General features: G+C 40.5%; 1 protein-coding gene across 1 annotated transcript in view; it reads left to right on the top strand.

The window, feature by feature from the left end:
* metap1 (methionyl aminopeptidase 1) overlaps positions 1–14115 on the top strand; it is a 35153-nt gene extending 21038 nt beyond the window's left edge. Inside the window, exons 6-11 of the mRNA XM_080012150.1 lie at positions 1246–1329; positions 8985–9123; positions 11177–11308; positions 11698–11841; positions 12618–12683; positions 13288–14115. Of these exons, the coding sequence (XP_079868276.1) occupies positions 1246–1329; positions 8985–9123; positions 11177–11308; positions 11698–11841; positions 12618–12683; positions 13288–13454 (732 nt within the window). The 3' untranslated portion in view covers positions 13455–14115. The remainder of the gene's footprint in view (positions 1–1245; positions 1330–8984; positions 9124–11176; positions 11309–11697; positions 11842–12617; positions 12684–13287) is intronic.
* Positions 14116–21312: the final 7197 nt, after the last annotated feature.

Below are 21312 nucleotides of genomic sequence, written 5' to 3'. Positions count from 1 at the left end.
CACTGCTGCCTCACAGCAAGAAGGTCCTTGGTTCGATTCCTGCCTGGGGTGCTCTCGGTGCTGTCGCTAGCGGGTTATCACCCAAATAGGAGCCTTTCTGTGTGGGGTTTGCATGTTCTCCCTGTGCTCACATGGGGTTTCCTCAACCTAACGTCAGTAAGGACGACCCCCGCCAAAAACATGCACACATCATGGTCTGACCAGCGATGGACACTCGTCACCAGGTCCCCGGGCGCGTCAACGAATTCTGCCGACTGCTCCTGGCTGCTCCCCCCGGAGGAAGGACAAGCCAGGATGGGTTAAATGCAGAGGCCTCATTTCACCGGCCACCAGCCAAAGCATGTGCATGTGTGTGCGCATGTGTGTGCGCATGTGTTGTAGTGTGGTGTGTTGCGTGATAATTAAAGATTCCTCTTCTGCATGACTTTGAAAGTCACAACTTTCTGTCTTGTGATTGGGAATCATGAAGTCTTGTGGTTTGCACACTACATGACTGACCTGCAACTGGGGGTGACACATTACAAGACCTTTCACCAGGAGGAATCCCCAACTAATTTGTCGGGTGTCCATACTATGTTTTGTCATTAAAACACATGTGAGAATTGACACTGGAAATTATCCTATACCATGCACAGGACAGGATTATTTATTTTATTAGATTATCGATCACTGTAAAAAATGAATAAAAGCATAATTTAAATAAGAAATATATTAAAAACCTAGAGATGCCTTGGCTGTAGCTTGTTGCGGCACCCCCAACTCGATCCCGACAGAACCAGATATTGAACATGCTTTATCTCACTCGGCAAGCAGCCTGATCACGTTTTGAGCAGCTCGTCTCTCTCGGGAGCATGCTATGATTTTCCCACGACTTGCTCAGCGATCTCCAAAAACCTGTCGGGGAATGGAAAATCAGGCTAGAATCCCGTAGTCCAAACTCGGCATAAGGAGAAATACCATGTTCTTTAAGGCTTGGCATATGCATTTCTGGGTATATACACATTTAGTTATAATATTTTTATAGAATTTATGTGCACATATAAATGTTTGTTTATACGAAGCATGTAGGTGTGATGTGTATGTATCTTAAAATCAATAAATACCGTGGTCATTGTTGTGCTCTGAATAATTATAACATTAAGATACATTACATGGGATTACGATGTCTGAAAGAATTTGTATCTGAATTTATATAAAGCATAGTCAAATTCAACCTTTTTTGCTATATTTCTTTTACATTTTTAGCTGGCGCGAGAAGTCCTGGATATTGCAGCAATGATGGTGAAAACAGGTGTAACTACTGAAGAGATTGACCATACCGTCCATCTGGTAAGAATGCTTCTGTGCTTAAATTCTGTAAGAATGCAAGGTGTCTGATTAAGGTTAACTATTCATTCATCAATCATGACTGCTAAGGATGGCAAGGTGCCAGAAGTTCAAGCATTTTGATACCATGATAGTACAAAAAACTATAGTCAACATAACTTCTATACTCCTCATTGCAAAACAAGTCTTTATAAACATTACAAAAAATGTGAACAGTGGCATAGCCTTCAAGTGTTAAACAGTTTTTTGGGGCTATTGGTTATCATCCTTTGATCATCCTTACCTGCCTTACCTTTATTGCAGATCACTTATTTTAAATTAAAATAAGTGAATAGATGTGCATAGCCGGCAACGTTCTAAAATTACTGGGCAGGTGGTGGAGCGTGATGAGTCTGTGGAGCGGTGTGGGTGTGTCGGTGTCGTCTGACCTGCTTGATGTAGTCCCAAAAGTTAAAAAAATAGTTGATGAAATGCCTCTGAGGGATATGCACAGTGTGTTACATCCGTTTGAATGGAAGCATATTGTTGGCAACTTCCACACGGAAGAGGCGGCGCTATGGAGTGTGTGTGTGTGTGTGTGTGTGTGTGTGTGTGTGTGTGTGTGTGTGTGTGTGTGTGTGTGTGTGTGTGTGTGTGTGTGTGTGTGTGTGTGTGTGTGTGTGTGTGTGTGTGTGTGTGTGTGTGAAGTTGCTGTCGTAGAGAAGAGAACCAGAAGTGCAGCTTCTATCGGTTTATCGGTTGTTGGAAAAATTTATATTGAAATAGTTTCAAATATTCACAATTTATGTATAGAAAAATCAATATTTTTGACACACAATATAGTTATTAGCTTGCCGTTCGCAAAGGTGACATGGAGGTAACACTAGACATGCAGACATTTGTTTATTGGCCTAGTGAGCACAGGAATCAGCCGATGCCGATTATCTCAAAATGCCAGATATTGGACCAATTAATGATCTCCAAGCAGGTCTGACAATGGCATATTTCGCTTCATGCGCGCCTAATGCCGAGTTCAGACTGCGTGATTCTAGGCAGATTTTTGCACTCGCAGACAGTTTTATGGAGATGGTCAACCAAAGCCCCGGATCAGTCACATCGGCACACACAAGCCACGCTCACTTTGTGTGTACTGTTTAAGACGTGATCCCAGAGCTTACTGATGAATCAGACACCGGCAAGATTTCTAGCTGGCTAGATATCTGGGCCTGTCGGGAGTCCAATGACCAATGAGAGCAGCAAAGAGCTACAGCCAATGAGAGTGCAAGACACGGGCGAGGGGAAACCAAAGTGGGGTAGGAATAATATAGAAGCATTAAATGTAATGCATGTGACGTATATTAAAATAAACAAACAGTTATTTTCGTTGAGCTTATCTTAATAGTCATTTATAAAAATTTACCTCCAAATAGTCTTTTTTTTTTTTCCCCTTTCCTTTCTTTTTCTTTTGTTTTTTTACAAAGGAAATGAGCAGAAACACAACTACAACAGCAAACCCTTCTTCATTATAAAGCTCCATTCTTTTTTGATTGTTTTACTTTTGGCAAAGTCACATGGAAAAATTCCCAATTCTCGCATGTGTTTGAACACTGCTTGAACACTGCTTGTGTAGTTTGAACACTGCTTTGTCCGCAAGACAAAAAAAATGTAAGAAAAGGGATCATGTCAGTGTGAACACCCAGCAACGTTAGGATGTTGAAAGTCATGTAGTCTAAGAGGGAGAGTGCATCTTTAGGGATCGCCAGGATCTTTTTACTGGCTGATCACCTGGTTTCCACCGGCAAGAGAAGCCCTTATTTATATATTATTATTATTATATATTTGTGTGTTTGGGCTCATGGTTTCCGGGCCACGGTAACTGTACCGTTTCAGTATCTTTTATATTCAAGAAAAAATGTATATATCTTTTTTAAAGTTAAACGGTGTAAAAATATGTTTTTATAGTAGTCTGCAACAAATGGCTAGTGTAACGCTCTATGTATGACTGCGGGGGGCGGGGGAGATGGGGGTTCAAGTTTATTAGTGGGTTGTTATAATTTCCATAAATTGTTCTGATTGGAGGGGAGGTGGCCGGGATAATGGATAATTCAAATATTAATTTGTCAATATTTATTTATATATAATATTTTTTTAAATTTTCACAATAAAAAACATAAAATAAAACCAGTACTATAGTTAGTTGTTTTTGTGTAGAACAGTTATAAACAGTATTTTTCACACATAAATAATAATAGTAAAATAACCTTTTGAAATAAAACCTCAGTCAGACCAGTGCATGTGTGCCTTCGCTTTGTGAATCTGACGTGACAGTGGGTGCGTTAATTTTCAACCAGGGCACCTCCTGGCGACAGAGGAGTATAGGCTATTATCTCTCTCTTATAAAGAGGAGGAAACATTTGCTGGTCGTAGGAGATGGCAACTTAAACAAACACAACATAAAACTGTTAAACATGACCAGAAAAGTATGGCTCATCACCCTGGGAGACTTAGTTCCCTTCATTTCTCCATAAGAGCCGTTCAAAAGAATCGGATCGTTTGTGAATGACATGGTGACGAGAAGTTGGTAATAAATAGGGACACGCCCATCGCAGGCGTTATTTTCCAACTGGACACCTTGATTGATGGCACTCTTCACAAAAACATTTCTACGTAGTTTTATCTTGTGATTCTTTGGAAAATGCTGCATAGCTGTGGACAGATGGAAAAAATAAAAATAAAAATACACCTCTCTCGCAAAAATAGAGAAATGCCGCACGGCTCCACGCTGCTGACGGTGGAGCTACAACAGTGGATTCAATAGGAAGCAGCAATTCTGGCACACCACGGCGCACGTGTACACGGCACATATCCATATCCCAATCAGCTACATCATGTGGATGGCTGGGTGTTTGTGCGTCATTTACCTGGGGAAGAGATGACACCCGGATGCACTATGGGAAGAATGCGAGTCGGTGGAGGCAGGGCAATAATCTGCTGGGAAACCCTGGGTCCTGGATGTTACGTTGACACGTACCACCTACCTTACTATTGTTGCTAACCAAGTACACCCCCTTAATGGAAACGGTGTTCCCTGATGGCAGTGGCTTCTTTCAGCTGGCTGATCATAGTCCCTGACGAGTTTTATCTACACTGGAATCCATTGTGGACTCTCTGCCACTGTTATTCCAACGGATGCTGCGTTCAAGTCACGTTGGAATTTACAATTAAAACGACTTGCTGCATTCTGCTGCTCGTAACATCAATCTGTTTTTTATATCCATAACTAATCTACTTATATTTAAACTTATAGAAAAAATATATTTGGAAATAGCTTTGAACAAAAGTGCCAGCTAAATTACATAATGCAGCTGGAATGTTTCAAAGTTAATAAATTCACAAATACATACTGTATAATGCAAAGATCAATAAATACTACAATATACAAATATGTATTAAGGTTTAAACAAATTTGAGACAAATGTCTTTCTAAATCCCCAATTTTGTTTTCATTTCTGGTCACGCTGCTTCTGTCCTCTTGTCTGCTCCGTGTCTGTGGGCAGGCAGCCCTACTGCATGCACAGCAAACCAGGTGAAGATAATGTGTTACTCGAGCCCGAGGGTGTATTTTATTTATTGTTTTGGATGTGTGGTTTTATCTTATTTATGTTTTATTTATTTTGGATTTTAATATTTTTTACACATTACAATGTCTGAATATTCTTAAGAATTAAAAATGAATTGCTATTTGAAAGGGTGTACTTGTATTATTATGGTATTATATTATTATATCAGTTGCAAAAAATGTTCTTAAAATGACAATATTGTTTATCGCAATTATCTCTGAGACACTATATCGTCCAACAGTAGTAGTAGTAGTGACAGGCCTAGATCTACTGCTAAAGTCTTGGTGCCAGATACCACATCACATCCTCAGAGGTCTTGTGGAGTCCATACCTTGACGGTTCAGAGCCGTTTTAGTAGCATGAATGGGACCTACACAATATTAGGCAGGTGGTTTTAATGTTGTGGCTGACCGACGTAGGTATATATCGTATTGGGGAACACGGTAGCTGTAGTTAACCTTCTTATATGTGGAGATGAGGAAGTTATTGAGTAGGATTAAGAGTTATGGGCATACGCATGTGGGTAAGAATCTGGTTGGTATGTATGTGATTGTGAATGAGGCCCAGTGTGAGCAAAATATGAACTAGTTATGTGATTAGATTGTAGGTCACTATGGGACTGGTCAGTTGTAAATAATGTATAACGACTGAATTTGATGTGCTTTGTGTAAGTGCAAAATGCTAAACAATCACTATTATCCCTAATATAACAGCCCTATATAAACAGAAATAAGTCACATTTAAGTACATTGTATAGTTGATTAATTTTCCCGGTTTCTGTAAGAAAGTGAATAAAGCTGTTCTGCTTTTCTTTGTCAGGGTCATGTAAACCGTAAACGACTAAAGATTTTCCTAGTGTACTATTCGTCGTCAGCTTAAGCCATTAGCAGACTAATCGACACATGTTTATGCTATTAATTAATTATTTAAATATATGTTTTTGGGACATCAGAAAATGGTTTGAGCAGCCTGTTAATTACACCGGTTAAACATAACATTGGTTAAACTTATTAAGCCCTATTATTATTTTATTTATGTAAACTTAAATTAAATACTGACATCATTTGCACTGAAATGTGACATACCGAAGATCATTCTCCTGGTGTCAGCATCCCCTCGTTAGGGACCCCTCGTTCGGCGCATCTTCCGAGGCAGCAGACTCTGTTACTTGCTGTGCCTTCCCCGTCCCTGGCCGGGATCCCAGACGGCCGCTGGCTTTACAGTGCTCCTCCACCCGGACCTCGTCGCTTCCCGGGGTCATTTACTATCCTGGCCCCCTGGGATTTGTGCGCACCACCGGCCCGTCTCCACCTGGTTCACCTGGGGAGATGGAGCTCTAGGGCGTGCAATATACCTGAAAGATGGTGAACTATGTCTGGGCAGCGGCATTTGAAATAAGATTTAGTTATTGAAGAATGTGATGAATGGTTTCAATTGGCTCTTGTAATATACGCAATATTTTTCAGACTTTTAGACTAGTCTAATAATCATAATGGCTTTAATTAATATAGTGCCTTTCAAGGGACCCAAGGTCGCTTTACACAGACACACAGTGAGGCAATCTGAGTCTTGTGACTCAGATTTGAGAAGCGACGTAAGAGTTCAGGGAAATTCATCGTTAGGAACATTTGCTGAAGCAACAGAAATCAGCAGCAGCAGCCACAGAAATAACAGTAGCAGAAACAACAGTAGCAGCAGCTACAAAAACAACACCAGCGACACCAGTAGCAACAACAATAGCAGCAACAACTGAATCAGCAGCAGAGGAACACCAACAGAAAAAGCAGCAACAACTACAGTAGAAACAGCAGCAAAAATAACAGCAGCAGCAAATGAAACAACAGAAACCGCAGTAGAAACAACTACAGAAACACCAGCAGTAACAACTAGCACTAGCCACGGCAAAGTCAACCTTCCCAAATCCGAAAAACAGTTTAGGCGAGGGTCAAATGCAGGAAATAGTAAGGATATCACAGTGCGAACAAACCGAAATTCCTAATCCAAAAATTAGAGTTGCAAGACGATTCACCAAAGTAACGTACACACAAAGACGTCACTGGAAGTGATAGCTCTCACCGGAACGGGAAATCTCCTCATCTGTATTGAGTCAACAATGTGCACCATCTGATCTCAATCCAGTCGCAGGGCTTTAATTAACATCTGTTGATTACAGATCAAGTTTTCATTCAAACCTCGGGAGGGAGATCCTTTTGACTCTCTCTCTGGAAAAAAAAAAAAAACACCCTTTGTATGATCCTATCACTGTAATCTCACAACAGAAACAACACCAGCAGCAACAGAAACACCAGCAGCAACAACAGAAACAGCAGCAGCGGCAACCGCGGCATCAGACAGAAACAACAGATGCAGCAAATGTCCGTGCAATCACAAGAAGTCAGCATGAAAAAAAAAACGAAAAAAAAAACGATCTCACAGCATACAGAGCACACACACACACAAGTCTCACCACATAGAGAAAACACAAAAACAACAACAAATGCAACTACAACAGCAGCAGCAACAGAGACAACAGAAAAAAGCTGTTACCAGCAAAAGAAACAACAACAACTGCAGCAGCAGCAGCAACAACAGCAGGAGCAACCAGCGCCAGCCAAGTGCCAGCCAAGCCAAAGTCCACGTTCCAAAATCCCCAAAACAGTTAAGGCATGAGAGCGTGAGTGTGAGAGTGAGATTTAGTCAATAACCTACTTGGTGGAAATTTATCTTCCAAAGGCTAGGCTACCCTATGCTTTCTGAAAGGTGCTGGAGTGAAGGTTAAAATTACATTCATGCGTGTGAGTTCACATAACCTAGATACATAAAAAAAAAAAAAAAATTTAATTCACATCTCCCTCACTCTGGAACAGGTTGATCTTTATTTCAGTGCCCACATACAGGGGAGTTGTTCTCATCAGTTTGACAGTAAAAAAAGGAATTTATTTTCACAAATTAATGTATTGCTTAGCTACCAGGTCATTTGCTGTTTCCCAGTTGGGTTTCTCAATTGATTTCTGTCCCCCAGGCTCGGGGCCGTGGCATGGTGTACCTTATTTTTCCACATTGAAGGTGGCAACCCTATGCGCAGCAGCTCAGACCTCACCAGGCCAGAACGAATGAACTTCTGCACTCACAATTTAATGAAGGGCTGAGTACCCTGGACGCAGTCTATTGCTGCCGGCAGCTATATTTAGGGCAAGCACAAAAGGTGCAGACACCATATAGTTATTCTACCTGTTATTATTATTCCGCCACTTTTTGTAGTTCATGTTTCAACCAGTCGCTTTTTACGCAGTTCGGCACATTCATAGTTTCAGTCGTCGAAATCTAAATTTGCGGACCAACAAACTTGGTGTCCCCTCATGGTCTACAACTTTGCCACCGACACCATTGACACCCGCCAATCAGATTTTTTGCCATTTAGAATTTTCTGAAAAACAATCTTTCGGCATCTCCTCTGAGGCCATTTGTGCCGTTTGAGGCCAAACCAAATTTGTTCAATTCCTTGCACTTCCCTCTTTAAAAATCACCTCTTTGGAGTTTTGAAATTCCTCTTCATACGGCCAATACAGGTGTATAATTGCCTTGTGAACCAAATGTGAACCAAACATGTTTTTGTTTTTTTTTTTGACTCTGCGCACTATTTTACATTGAATACATTCAGATTGGGTCACAAGGGTCAAGTCATGTGATGGCCAGCGGTCAGAGTGCGCAAAAGCTGATTCATCAATAGCTTTCTTATATACTAACGGTCACATTCCTAAACATTAGCAACATTTGCACCTGTTGCTCTCTGGTCCAACTTCTTAAGCAATGCATCGCTGCTGCCACCCTGCTGCCTCGCTGGAGGTCCAGGCTTCTGGATCACGCTTGGGCTTGACACCCACTCATAGCTGCCAGCAGCAATATTTATTATTATTATTATTATTATTAAGTAAGAGTCGGTACCTGTACTAACCTCAAAACAACAGTAGCCCTACTTGAAGCCATTGGTTAGAAAAGTGCTCTTTAAATAAGTTTTACTCAAATACTACTTTTGTACTTTATTTGTCATCCTTCTAGGCTTGCACAGCAAGGAACTGCTATCCCTCCCCGCTTAACTACTACAACTTTCCCAAATCCTGCTGTACATCAGTCAACGAAGTCATCTGCCATGGGATTCCAGACAGAAGGCCATTACAGGAAGGGGATATCCTCAATGGTAGGCTGAAATGAAATGGTCTTTTATATATACAGTACTAGAGGTGTAATGGTTCATAAAACACTGTTCAGTTTGTATTACTTTTTTGGGTTATTTCTTCCACTTTTCAAAGTGCAATATTTATTATTTATTTACTAACTAAATAAATAGTGTTATATTTTCTTAAATAAAAATCATTGTATTATACACTGGTCTGCCACAACCTTAAAACCACTGACAGGTAAAGTCACTAACATTGCTCATCTCGCTACAATGGCACTTGTCAAGGGGTGGGATATATTAGGCAGCAAGTGAACATTCAGTTCTTGAAGTTGAACAGTTGGAAGCACAAAAAATGGGCAAAGCGTGATTATCTGAGCGTCTTTGACAAGGGTCAAATTGTGGTGGCTGGACAACTGGGTCAGCATCTCCAAAATGGCAGGTCTTGTGGGGTGTTCCCGGTGTGCAGTGGTTAGTACCTACCAAAAGTGGTCCAAGGAAGGACAACCGGTGAACCAGCGACAGGGTCATGGGCTTACTGATGCACATTGGCGCCCAAGTCTAGCCCGTCTGGTCCCACAGAAGAGCTACTGTAGCACAAATTGCTGAAAAAGTTAATGCTGTCTATAATAGAAAGATGTCAGAACACACAGTGCATCGCAACTTCCTGCGTATGGGACTGCTTAGCCGCAGACTGGTCAGAGTGCCCATGCCGACACCTGTCCACCGCCGGAAGCGCCTACAATAGGCACATGTCAGAACTGGACCATGGAGAAATGGAAAAAGGGTGGCCTGGTCTGATGAATCATGTTTTCTTATACATCGTAGCCAGGCTTAAGGTCCGATCCGATCGAGCATCAGTGGGATGTGCTGGAACAATAAGACCTGATCCATGCGAGCCAGACCTCACAAATTACAGGACTTAAAGGATCTGCTGCTAACGTCTTGGTGCCAGATACCACAGGACACCTTCAGAGATCTTGTGGAGCCCATGCCTCGATGGTTCAGAGCTGTTTTGGCGGCACGAGGGGGAGTTACAAAATATTATTAAGTTACGATTGGTGGTTTCAATGTTGTGGCTGATAGGTGTACATAAAGTACAACTTTAAGCCAGTTTGAACATGGTACGTGTAGAAGACCATCTTAAGCCAATTGCATCAATAAATTAAATTGTATTAATTTCATTGAATACATTTATTACAGAGGAAAAATAAATGCTGGGTCAAGGCTGCAACACCCTTTTGTGCTGGCCTTTCATCTTTTTTAGGACAGGCCTACAGGTTGGTTGAAGTAGTAGATGCTGTTGACCTAATTTGTGCACCATTGTCCAATCAGTAAATTAGGCTCTTTGTAAAATTGAGTAAATTTTGTTTTGAGTTCATTATAATTAATTTTATTTGGGTTAAATTGAGTTGAACCTCTGAATTTCTGCTGACACTTTTTGCACTTCCTCCTTCCACGATCTCCCACGCCAGGATTTACTCTGATAGGGAGCTCGCAAACAACTGATCCCCGCAGCATTGTCTGTTACAGATGTTTTAATTGGCATGTTACATCGGGGCTTTGCCATGTACGGCAAATTTAAATTAACTGTCTGTCTGTGTAAGATGTCAGATAATTTTGCTGTTCTTAGTTCCTTGTCCCAAACATTAAGACCCATTTTAGTACTTGCACTCGAACTGTATTTTTCTTAATTCTTCTAAGTCTTGTAGTGCAACTGTAAAAATGTTGTCATTTTAAGCGCTGCAACATAAAAGGTAATGTTAATACATTTTATGTGACAGCCCTAAAATGACATAACATTTTTTACATGTTACTTGTTACAATTCATTTAAAAGGCATTTGAAATAAATTTTCATTCTCTCTATCTTTGGAGTCACAATTTACCTAGGATTTTGGGAATATGGGATTCCTTCCTAGTCTGAATAAATTTAGCTTCAGTTTAAATCTGTGGCAGTGCATTTATTTTCTTTCAAATGAAATCTCTACATGTTGTTAAATGACAAATGAATGATGATTAATGACATTAATTTGAAGTCACTTTACCAAATGTCATACTCACTGTGTTATGCAGTTGACATCACCGTCTACCATAATGGTTTCCATGGCGACCTCAACGAGACCTTCTTCATTGGAGAGGTGGATGAAGGGGCCAAGAAACTCGTCCAGACCACCTATGAATGCCTTATGCAATCCATAGACTCTGGTAAGAGAATTTTCTTTTTTTCTTTTTGCGACCTAACTGTACATTCTCAGAAGACGTTCTTTGGTTCTCATATGAAAGTGGTGCATTATATTGGGGGGGGGGTGTTTGACTGGCGTTGATACATTTTTACTTTCACTCCCATCTACTTATTGCTCACTTATTATAAGGGATCTATTGGATCCGTGTCTATAAACTCAAAGTTAAACCAAAGATGGCAGGTTTGAAAAAGGTTTTCCAGTTGGCTTTCCAAGTTACATTAGAATCTGGATAATTAAATATTACTTATCCAATCAACAGAATCAGATATGAATGAGTCTTATCTGTTATAAAATCCGCTTTATTCTTCCCCCTTTTAAATATATTCTACCGACTGCTTCCTTCTGTTCCAGTGAAGCCTGGAATTCGCTACAGAGAACTCGGCAACATCATCCAGAAGCACGCACAGGCCAACGGCTTCTCTGTGGTGCGGAGTTACTGTGGCCACGGCATACACAGACTGTTCCACACGGCTCCCAATGTGCCACACTACGCCAGTAAGGAAATCACCCCACATTCCCATACAAAGGATGCTCAATTTAATATGATGAATTTTAGCAAATGGCAAACTGTGAGAATAGCCCCTTCTGAGCCAGACAATCCTTGTATTTTGGGAGCTTTTGGGAAAAAACATGACGAGGGGGATGTTGAATACCTCAAAATGATAAATTTAATGATAAAGGTATTTAAATTAATTTTTTTTTAGGGGGGGGGGCATGCACTGTTTGTTGTTGATTGAGTTGTGAATTGCCATTAAAAGTACATACATTATATAAGTCAGTCAGTTCCTTCTGGTAAGGTTTTGTTGTGGTGCACCAACATGGCAAAATCCCTGCTGGAGAATGATAAAATCTAAGAAAAAAATATTCTATTTAAGATTTGAATAACTCTCAGAAATAATCTTGTCTCAATGCAGGTTCTGTTTCAGCGCAATACATTGATGTAGTTTTATTTTTAACGTTTTAGACCTAGAATTTCTACTTTCTGTTTGTGTAGTGATCTAAGAATCGCAAACTATTTGAACTATTTCAAAGATTACTTCGAATAATGCAAAATAATTTATTTCATTAATGGCAGCTCATTAATTACAAATGGGCTAAAACAGCAAATGGTATGACTGAAAATATTTTATGCCAGTCCTATTTTAACAGTTTGAGCCAACATGCACTCCTCCATTGGAAGATGGAGATTTTGGCAAATGTGTAAAATACCCTTTTTTTTTTTCCCTTCTTCTTCTTTTTGTCATCACACATTTTTTCAAATGTTTTTTCAGAAAACAAAGCTGTAGGAGTCATGAAGCCTGGCCACGTATTCACCATCGAACCTATGATCTGTGAAGGTGAGCAATGCTGCCCTTTTTGTAACTGATCTTTGCACTCGCTTATGACGGTTGTCTTAAGCCGTTTTTTCTTCCAAGTGTACACACAAAATCAGGAACCATTTAGGCTTGGAACCTTCCGAGACTGGAGTCTTGGCGGTCCCTGAAAGAACCCGTGGTTGCTTTCCCACGCACTGTTGGAGATGATGCAAATTGGGTTGACACAACTCTGCCTTAAAATTCCTTCTGACCCCCCCACACAGCAGTTTAGTTTAGAACATCATGAGTCCATCTATCGCTGTACTTTGAGTTCTGGCTTTCCTTTTTTTATTCAAATAAAATTAGCGAGGGAGGGCAATCACTACAAACATGCGGTTACTAGTGTTATCAAATGGATTCTTGTGTAGCTTGTGATTGACCAGATCACCGATGTTTAGTACTACAAACCCCACCCCACTAGTTCCCGTTACCCCTAAAAGTGCCACCTCGCTTGCAGGGATTTTTTGGGGAGTGTGGACCAGTACTGTAAGTATCCATTTTTAGAAACAAGTTCCTCCTGTGGGAAAATTTTCTGAAATGGTTCCTGGTTCTGCACCCCCCACTCCCATCCCCCGTCGTCCCACAGGTGGCTGGCAAGATGAGACATGGCCTGACGGATGGACTGCCGTGACCAGGGATGGGAAGCGCTCTGCCCAGTTCGAACACACCCTGCTGGTGACCGAGACAGGCTGCGAGATCCTGAGCCGGCGCATGGAGGACAACGGCCGCGCCCACTTCATGAGCCAGATTTAGATTGGCAGATGGTGGGCCCCAAATGGGAGAAGGACCTGATTGCTGGACACTCTGCGTTGATCTTTCATGACCACTCCAGGTTCCAGATCCAAACACACACACACACACACACACACACACACACACACACACACACGACACATACACAAGAGGTCCCATTAAATAATACATTGGTACCTCGAATGTAATGGAAGTACTTGAATGTGTCGTGCTATAAACTGTGGATTAGCTGTCTTATGAGTTTTTCCTCCAACATTGGCTTTGGGGTCTGATTGTTTGTTCAAAGTGTCGGACATGTCAACAAGCCCCCCACTTCTTGGACCTCTAATTTCCTCAGTGTCTGCCAGCTCAACAGAAGGAGCACCAGCAGTGATTTGAAGTCATTGTGGGGAAATCGGGACTTCTTTTAAAAATCCAGAAAACTACTCCCAGTAACTTACCTGTATGCGTTAAGCTTTGGGCGCTCCTCTCCAATAACAAAACTATCACAGAAAAACAACGTAACTGTGTGTGTGGTCTTTTCAAGTGCTTAATTTTTAAAATCTACTTTGAGTAACACCTTTTTCGGTGCCTCGAGTCTCTGATAGCCCTGGTGTAGCAGAGTGAGCCTTAATGTGTGAATTTGAAAATAAAGCTTTGCTGGATCTTTCCAAGCATGTAACAGTTTTCCTGCCTCCATTCATTCAAACACAGTGTACACTTTAAAAAAGTTTTTTTTTTAGGATTTCACCTAGCTGTGTGATAGGTTTTTTAAGACCATAATCTGTATCACTCTGATGGTTTATTTTGTGCATGAAATGTGATTTCTTTTTTTAGTTTTCCATTCTAATAAATCCACCCAGAAGAGTTGCAGCACGGTTGACTGTGGATGTGACACACTGCCTGGCTGGCATCTTAGCTTCAAGATTTGGCCCCTCCCATTTCCAAAAAAAGTACTGGTAATATAATATATTAATAGATGGATGAGGCAAAACAAGATATTGGCTAATGCGCAAAACTTAGCCAATTTCTGTCCCTGCTTCCACCTTCAATTGTTCACTTTTTGCCCAAGTGCTGCAGTACTTGAAATTTTTAGCATTTGGTAGGAATTTGGTTATTTTTGAGAAATGCACAAAATAGTCTTTCCCCAAGGACTAAAATGTTAAATGCTGCACCCCCTTACCAGGGCAATTTTGTGGTGTTAGCAAAAACTGTACATTCTCTTGCTTGTGAAACATGTTGTGGAAAAATCAACAATAACGGCCCCGGTTTGAGAAACCATGTCGTGTTACACATGGAAAATAAATATGATAACTTAAATAGGCCAGTGCAAAGATTTATTCTATTGAAAGGAGAAGCCCTATCCAAAAATCATTCACTTCTGTGGGAGTCTGCATCTAGTACTTTAGGACCGCGAATGCTGAAAGATAAAAATTAAGTCAAATTATTAAAGGTGAACCACTCCAAAGGTTTTTCATGAGTACAAACTAGTTTCTTTAACCGCATACCACAAAATCAGGCCTCAAGCAGATGGCAGCAGTGACATTCGAACGGTTCTTGGGACTTTTAAGAGACGACATAATTAGAAATTACACCTTAGGCCAGAGAGGTGCTTACCATTTCCCAGCATGCATCAGATTAAAACTGATCTTCCTAAAGGGCAGAGTGTTGCTCACAAATTTGTCGACCTTCAGCTTGTTGTTCAGGTAATCTTCCACAAGTATGGGGACACTCCACACTCTTAAATCCTGGGCAAAAAAGGCACCATTTTACTTTACACTGCTTTGAAAGTTGATGGTGGTCGCATTTTACCAAACAGCTGCTATCCAGACAATCTATTGCAAATCTAAAATATAAACTATTAAAGACTAGTACCACAATTATAGCTTTAAATATCAGAGACACATTTTCAAATAAATTCACGTACCTTCCTAAATCGTTGGCCAAGTGAATGTAGTTCAATACATTCAAATTGCAAAAGTTTGATTTTCTAATGTGAGCACCCACAATGCGATATGGCAGTAAAGTTATGCATCAAGAACGGTCAATTTCATCCGAAACTGATCCAATTCGAATTAAATTGACTAGACCGTGCTGTATAGAATTAGTGGTTTCTGTTGGTTTACTGTGGCAGTGGCAGCACCGGCATTGGGGCTATGGCCATTTTTAACCAACCAACCTATTGTAGTTGCAGTTTGCAGATTAAACCTACAAATGGCCAGTCACAGTTATTCAAAGTCAATAGGAATCGTGTGTGACGCAAAGGGTTTGGCGGAAAACAAAACTACTGTGACTTGGTTAGTTACCTCCAAAGGCAGTTCCTTTCCAGGTGTGACAAGTGACCAGCTGGAATGGCCGAGTAGAGATCTCTTGGCCAGCCGCAGCCACACCAATGATAATGCTCATACCCCACCCCTATAACATCGGTGGCTCCAAACTCTTTAGAGATGCCAAACTTGTCTGGGTTGAGGTCGATGCCGATTATCCTCCCCGCTCCGGCCGCCTTGCAGCCCATGATCACCGCGAGACCCAAAGCTCCGAGGCCAAAAACAACGCAGGTCGAACCCACCTCCACCTAGCGAAAGAAATTATGCGAGACAATGAAAATGGCCTCTTTTATAGCAGAAGGCATCAAGAGTGAGTTGTTTTCTTGAAAGGCTGTTATTTTTCTCTCTGGAATTATCTGTTCTTCAAACAAGGTACACACTACAAGATTAGCAAGCAGATTTTGGGCCTGATGCCCCGCTTACAACAATCGTGAGTCCCAATTTTTTTTCATTTCTACCCCCGATCTGCTCGGAAATCCGTTCTGCCATCCGTCCAGCCCATGGTGGGGTGGGGCAGCAGACTAGGGTCTGTGAGGCAGGAGGGGCTTGAGTGACTTGGGTTCGACATGCCTGGAGGACTCGCACCCTGCAATTTTAACTGCATTAAAATTGGGGGCCTCCACAGGTCTCCTTGGAGGCTGCTCGCTCTTGTGGATTGCAGTGCGGGAGGCGGCTGTTGGCCTTGTTCCCACTGCGTGGCTTCTCTAAGGCGGGTGCCCCAGGTGCCAGCAGTGCTGGAAGGGCCACATATTTGGTTGTCTGCAGGAGTTGCTTGGGGGGGGCTGACGTTGGGGTGTCTGCGCTATGCACACTTACCTATGTGAGTGGGTGCTCGGAGCCTGTGGGGCATCTGGTGGTTGTGGTTTGGCGAGCCTCGCCTTTGCGCGGGGCCTTTGTGGGCATCGGGGGCCTGCTGCCCCATTAACACAATTGGCCGTGGCCGTCTAAACCTAATTTGAGATACTTGGCAATTTTTTTTTTTTAATCATTCAAATTTGGTTGGGTGGTTAATAAAGCATTTATGTGGTGGGAAACTGATAACACATTTATTTTATTTATTTATTTATTTTTTTCTTTACGGAGACGTTAAACATGTTCAATATTTACGATCCGATATCCTTAAGTGCAGGCAGAACCCCAAGGGTGGCCATGGATGCTGTTTGTGGATTGTCACATGGGAAAGACAGATAGACAATTGGGAACCAAGCTGACTGAAACGGCACAAGTCATAAACACAACAGCAGCTATGGCAGCAAACATGAATGCTGCGAAGCACAAAGTATTGAACAGCCCATGTTCACGCCGTCTCAATGACTTCATCCATTGTTTTTTATTTTAGGATTTTACTTAAAAAAAAAAAAATTGCAAGAAATAGCCTGCTATGTTTGTTAAATCTAAAGTCACGTTTAGTCGCGCAAGATTTCCTGGACTGGTAATCTCGCATAGCTGCATGTCCATGTCAAATCTTGTGTCTTTGCAACATTAGTTCTCTGCTTGTTACTGAATGGAATGTTAGTCTGTGGTGTGCTGTTTTGGCAAATTGTTGTTCTCCACACACTATACGCACAAAACTGTTTAAGTTATAATATGTTGTTATTTGTAGGGTCTCTCAAATTTTCAAAATCTGTTAAGCTTTGGGAAATCTTGTGTGTGCCAGGCTTTAGTGAGGCAGTTTAATGCATATTTTTTCCAAATCTCTCTGAATAATTGTTAACACACTTGTAAGGCCCATCAATGTACGATTTACAAATACAACATTTTCTTTTTTAAATAATCCATATTCTAATCAATATATCGGCTTAACGCAACATCAGTGTAAGGTCTCAAGGAAATCGAAAACGTACTTGGGCAGTGTTGAGAGCAGCTCCATAGCCCGTGGAGATGCCACAGCATAGCAGGCACACCTTGTCTAAGGGGGCCATTTCGTTGACTTTGGCGAGAGAGCTGTCCGCCACCACAGTGTACTCGGAGAACGTGCTGCAGCCCATGAAGTGTAACACGCTCTTGCCCTTGCAGGAGAACCGGGATATCCCGTCTGGCATCAGGCCTTTGTCCTGCGCCAGCCTGCGGAAGTAGATAGAGAAGAGCAGATTGGGGGAAAACTGAACAGTTGAACAGAAAAACTCATTAATGCTGTGTTCACACATGGTGGTCATCCTCAAAATGTGAGATTAATGCCAAAAGAAAACATTTTAAAAAAGGTTATTTTTGATCCCGTTGATACCAGGTTGAAGACTATTATTGAGGGACTCCACAGTGATGTCTGTGAGAGAAAAATAATGATCATTGCTAATGAATGATATAATTCTACCACCATGTGATGTCTAAATGCTGAGGCATATGTTTGTTTGGTGACGCCTGACTCTTTCTCAGCAGATCTTACATTCCTGTATTCCACTGTCACAAGTGTTTTAGTCGTTATCTCGTAAAAGGACCATTTGTGTAAACACTCAACGTATGCTTTCTCTGCACCGAAAGTGTTCAATGCCTTTCCTTGTTAAAACATGTTCACAGCTGTTGCTGAAGACAACAGTGAATAACATGTGTAGTCTCAGAATGGGACACAACCTCTCAGACTAAAAAGGCCTCTTCAAGTAAAGTAGAAATAGACTCATCAGAACACTGCTTTGAAGCGTGACTGTAGTTTTCTCTTTATTCTGCAGAATAAATATCTTTAATATTCTCAGTTTTGTTTCTTTGTAGCGGGCAGATTAACCTCACCGACCACGCAGGAGAATTTCTCCAACAATCTGGCGACGATGATGAGATTCTCTGCTTGGCTCTGTTGGACCTCTTCATGCCGAGGTTGTGTGCACAATGGCAGTCAGAGACCCGGCCGTAAGACATCCAAGAAGGAGTTGTCTGAACATGATGGCAGATGCAGAAGAGCCAACACGAGATTCTGAACAAATACACGAGATTCTGAACAAATTAAGGTGAGGACTAATGAGATATTATACTTATTTGGAAAAGCTTTCAGTTGTATCGATCAGGGAAGATTAAAGGAAAAGCTATTGTGAAGGAAATAGCTCTGAGTAAGCTAAATATTGTACGGATCTAGTGGATCGTCTATGAAGCTTTGTTGAACTCAGAAATCCCCCCCCTCAGAAAGACGTGTTGCCAATAGCTTAGGTTAGGAACGGGCAGTTGATGATCGGTCTGGGTGACCGTGGAAGTGGCCAATCCATATTGGTTTTTGTTTTTTTATCTTTACTTTTATTTATTTTTTGTTATTCAATAATAAGTCGACATTATTGAATCCATAATTATTATAGATTACTCTTGATCCCTTCTAGCAAAAGCATTGAGGGTAAGAAGAAGAATAGTTCTCTCTTTTTTGCTGCTAGCAAAAGCGTTGAGGATTGGTGAGGAACTTCTTGTATTGTCAAGATTACATTAGATTAATTAATGAATAAAGTCAGAATGGTTCTCTCTCTTTTTTGCTCCTAGCAAAAGTGTTGAGGGTAGGTGAGAAACTTCTGGTGTTGTAAAAATACAATAAAATTAATTAAAACTAAAGTACAATTGATCATTAAAAAATAAAAAAGCCATTCCTGTTGGTCGTGCGGTGTAAGGGACACAAGTTTGGAAATAAAATCACTCATGTGATTTAGACAAAGATATATAAATGGCTTTTTTGTTTTTTTAAGAGGATAAAATAAAAAATAAATACAATAATAATAATTATTAATATACTTTTTATTTATTGTTTTGTTTATTGTTTTTTTTTTACTTTGATCTTGGAGGTACTGATAATCCAGCTATGCGACTTACTTTCTAACTTGTTTCAGTAAGTCTTAAATAGTTAGGGAGAGGACGGAGTTCAAGGGCCAGTTGTGTGACTATTTGCAGTATCGTATACTTTCACATGAATCCTGTGTGATCCAATTGGTATCTGGGGTGTGTGACTGCCTGGCCGATAGATCACTCTGGAACACGTATGAATGAGATGAGTTCGGAGAGATTCTATCAGTGTCTTGGGGTGTGTTTAGTCTCCTGGCTGCTAAAAATCTTGATGAAACAAGCGAATGTATAAACGCGAGATAAGCTGCTGTATATAACATGGTCAAACTAGTTTAACACATGAGACCTTGGTGTAAAATATCTGGTAGGATTGCTAGAAAGGATACTGTAAAAATGATAAGGCGAGAGAGAGCTGTAAAGATAGTGATAGACTGAAAAGATTCGGGAAGTTGATATGAAAGACAATGAAAGTGGGAAAGTTTGCACATGATGCATTTTTGATTCTTTGTTTACGATGGAACTTGGAGCAAAGAGAGTTGTAAAAGTCGTTTTAGTAGGCTATTGGTTCAGCAGAGGAGGCTGCAGGACTGAATGATTTAAGTAATAGTCAAATGGTGCACTATGTGATTATGGGTTAACTAGTGGTGTTTAGCAGACAAAATTAAAATCAACTTTAATTTAAGTGCCAGTTAACAACAGTAGTCTATGCTGAAGTAGTATGAGTAGATATTAAGTTTGAACTGTTGGATTAGTGTTTAGAGAGATGATTGTGATGTTGATCTTAGTGGTGTGGTCAGTTGTAGTAGAAATTAAGTTGCTGAAGAGTGTCTTTTGTTCATTAATGCGACTTTGGTAAAGGTGAGGAGTATGCTTTGTGCTTTGTTAATAGATTTTATTGGTAAAACGAAATAGATCAATATGAATTGGGAAAAATTGCTTACAAAATATATTTTTAAGACATCGTGGAGTGCAGACATGATGCATAGTAGCAGAAGAAATGCATTTGTTTTTGGTTTATAAAGTTCAGTTATTATTTTTAGATTTACTTTATTTTTCCCTTTTTGTGTTCCTGTGTCAAAGAGATCTGCTGGTTGAGATAAGATAATCCTTTATCTATCCCACAGAGGGGTAGTCTGCAGTGTTACAGGAGTAACGGATTGGCATAATTGCATGAGGCATTATTCAATTGGTAATCCTAAATTAAAGGATATGATAAATAACTAAATAGTATAAATTTGATGTTTGATGTTGTTGATATTGCATGAGTGATTTTGGTGTTATATACAATAGTGTTTGTGTGTTTCAAATCCTTACCAGTTACATTTTTTTCAGTAAGGCTGGTAATTGTTGAAGTATAATCAAAAAGCATTGTTAATATTATAATTTTTTATTTTTACTTTAGATGTAATGTCGATTTGACATTGAATAAGGTAGCTGTTGATATACAGTATAAAACTTAGCAAGTAGTTGAACAAAGGAGAATAACTGTTTTGTTTTGTACACTAGAGAGGTAATGGATTGTGTACGTTCGCTTATTGATGGATTAACCAACCCATCTATTCAGTGTTTTATTTCCGCAGTTTTGACAGTGTAGATTTGACTGCGTCTGATTGGGAAGACTTGGATTGACAGGATTGATCAAAGAGAATTGCTCTACAATTGAGTAAGGCCATAACATGTCCAGCATTCAAAGGTCCTTGTAAATTATTGATCTTATTGCTATTTGTATGACTTGCTAATTCGATTATTTAATAGGCTCAATTGGAATAATTTTGAGATGAAATGCATGCAAGTAGATAAATGCAGAG

This window comes from Zeus faber (assembly GCF_960531495.2).
Source record: "Zeus faber genome assembly, chromosome: 13".
Classification (NCBI taxonomy): domain Eukaryota; kingdom Metazoa; phylum Chordata; class Actinopteri; order Zeiformes; family Zeidae; genus Zeus; species Zeus faber.
This window is presented reverse-complemented; position numbering and strand designations above follow the sequence as displayed.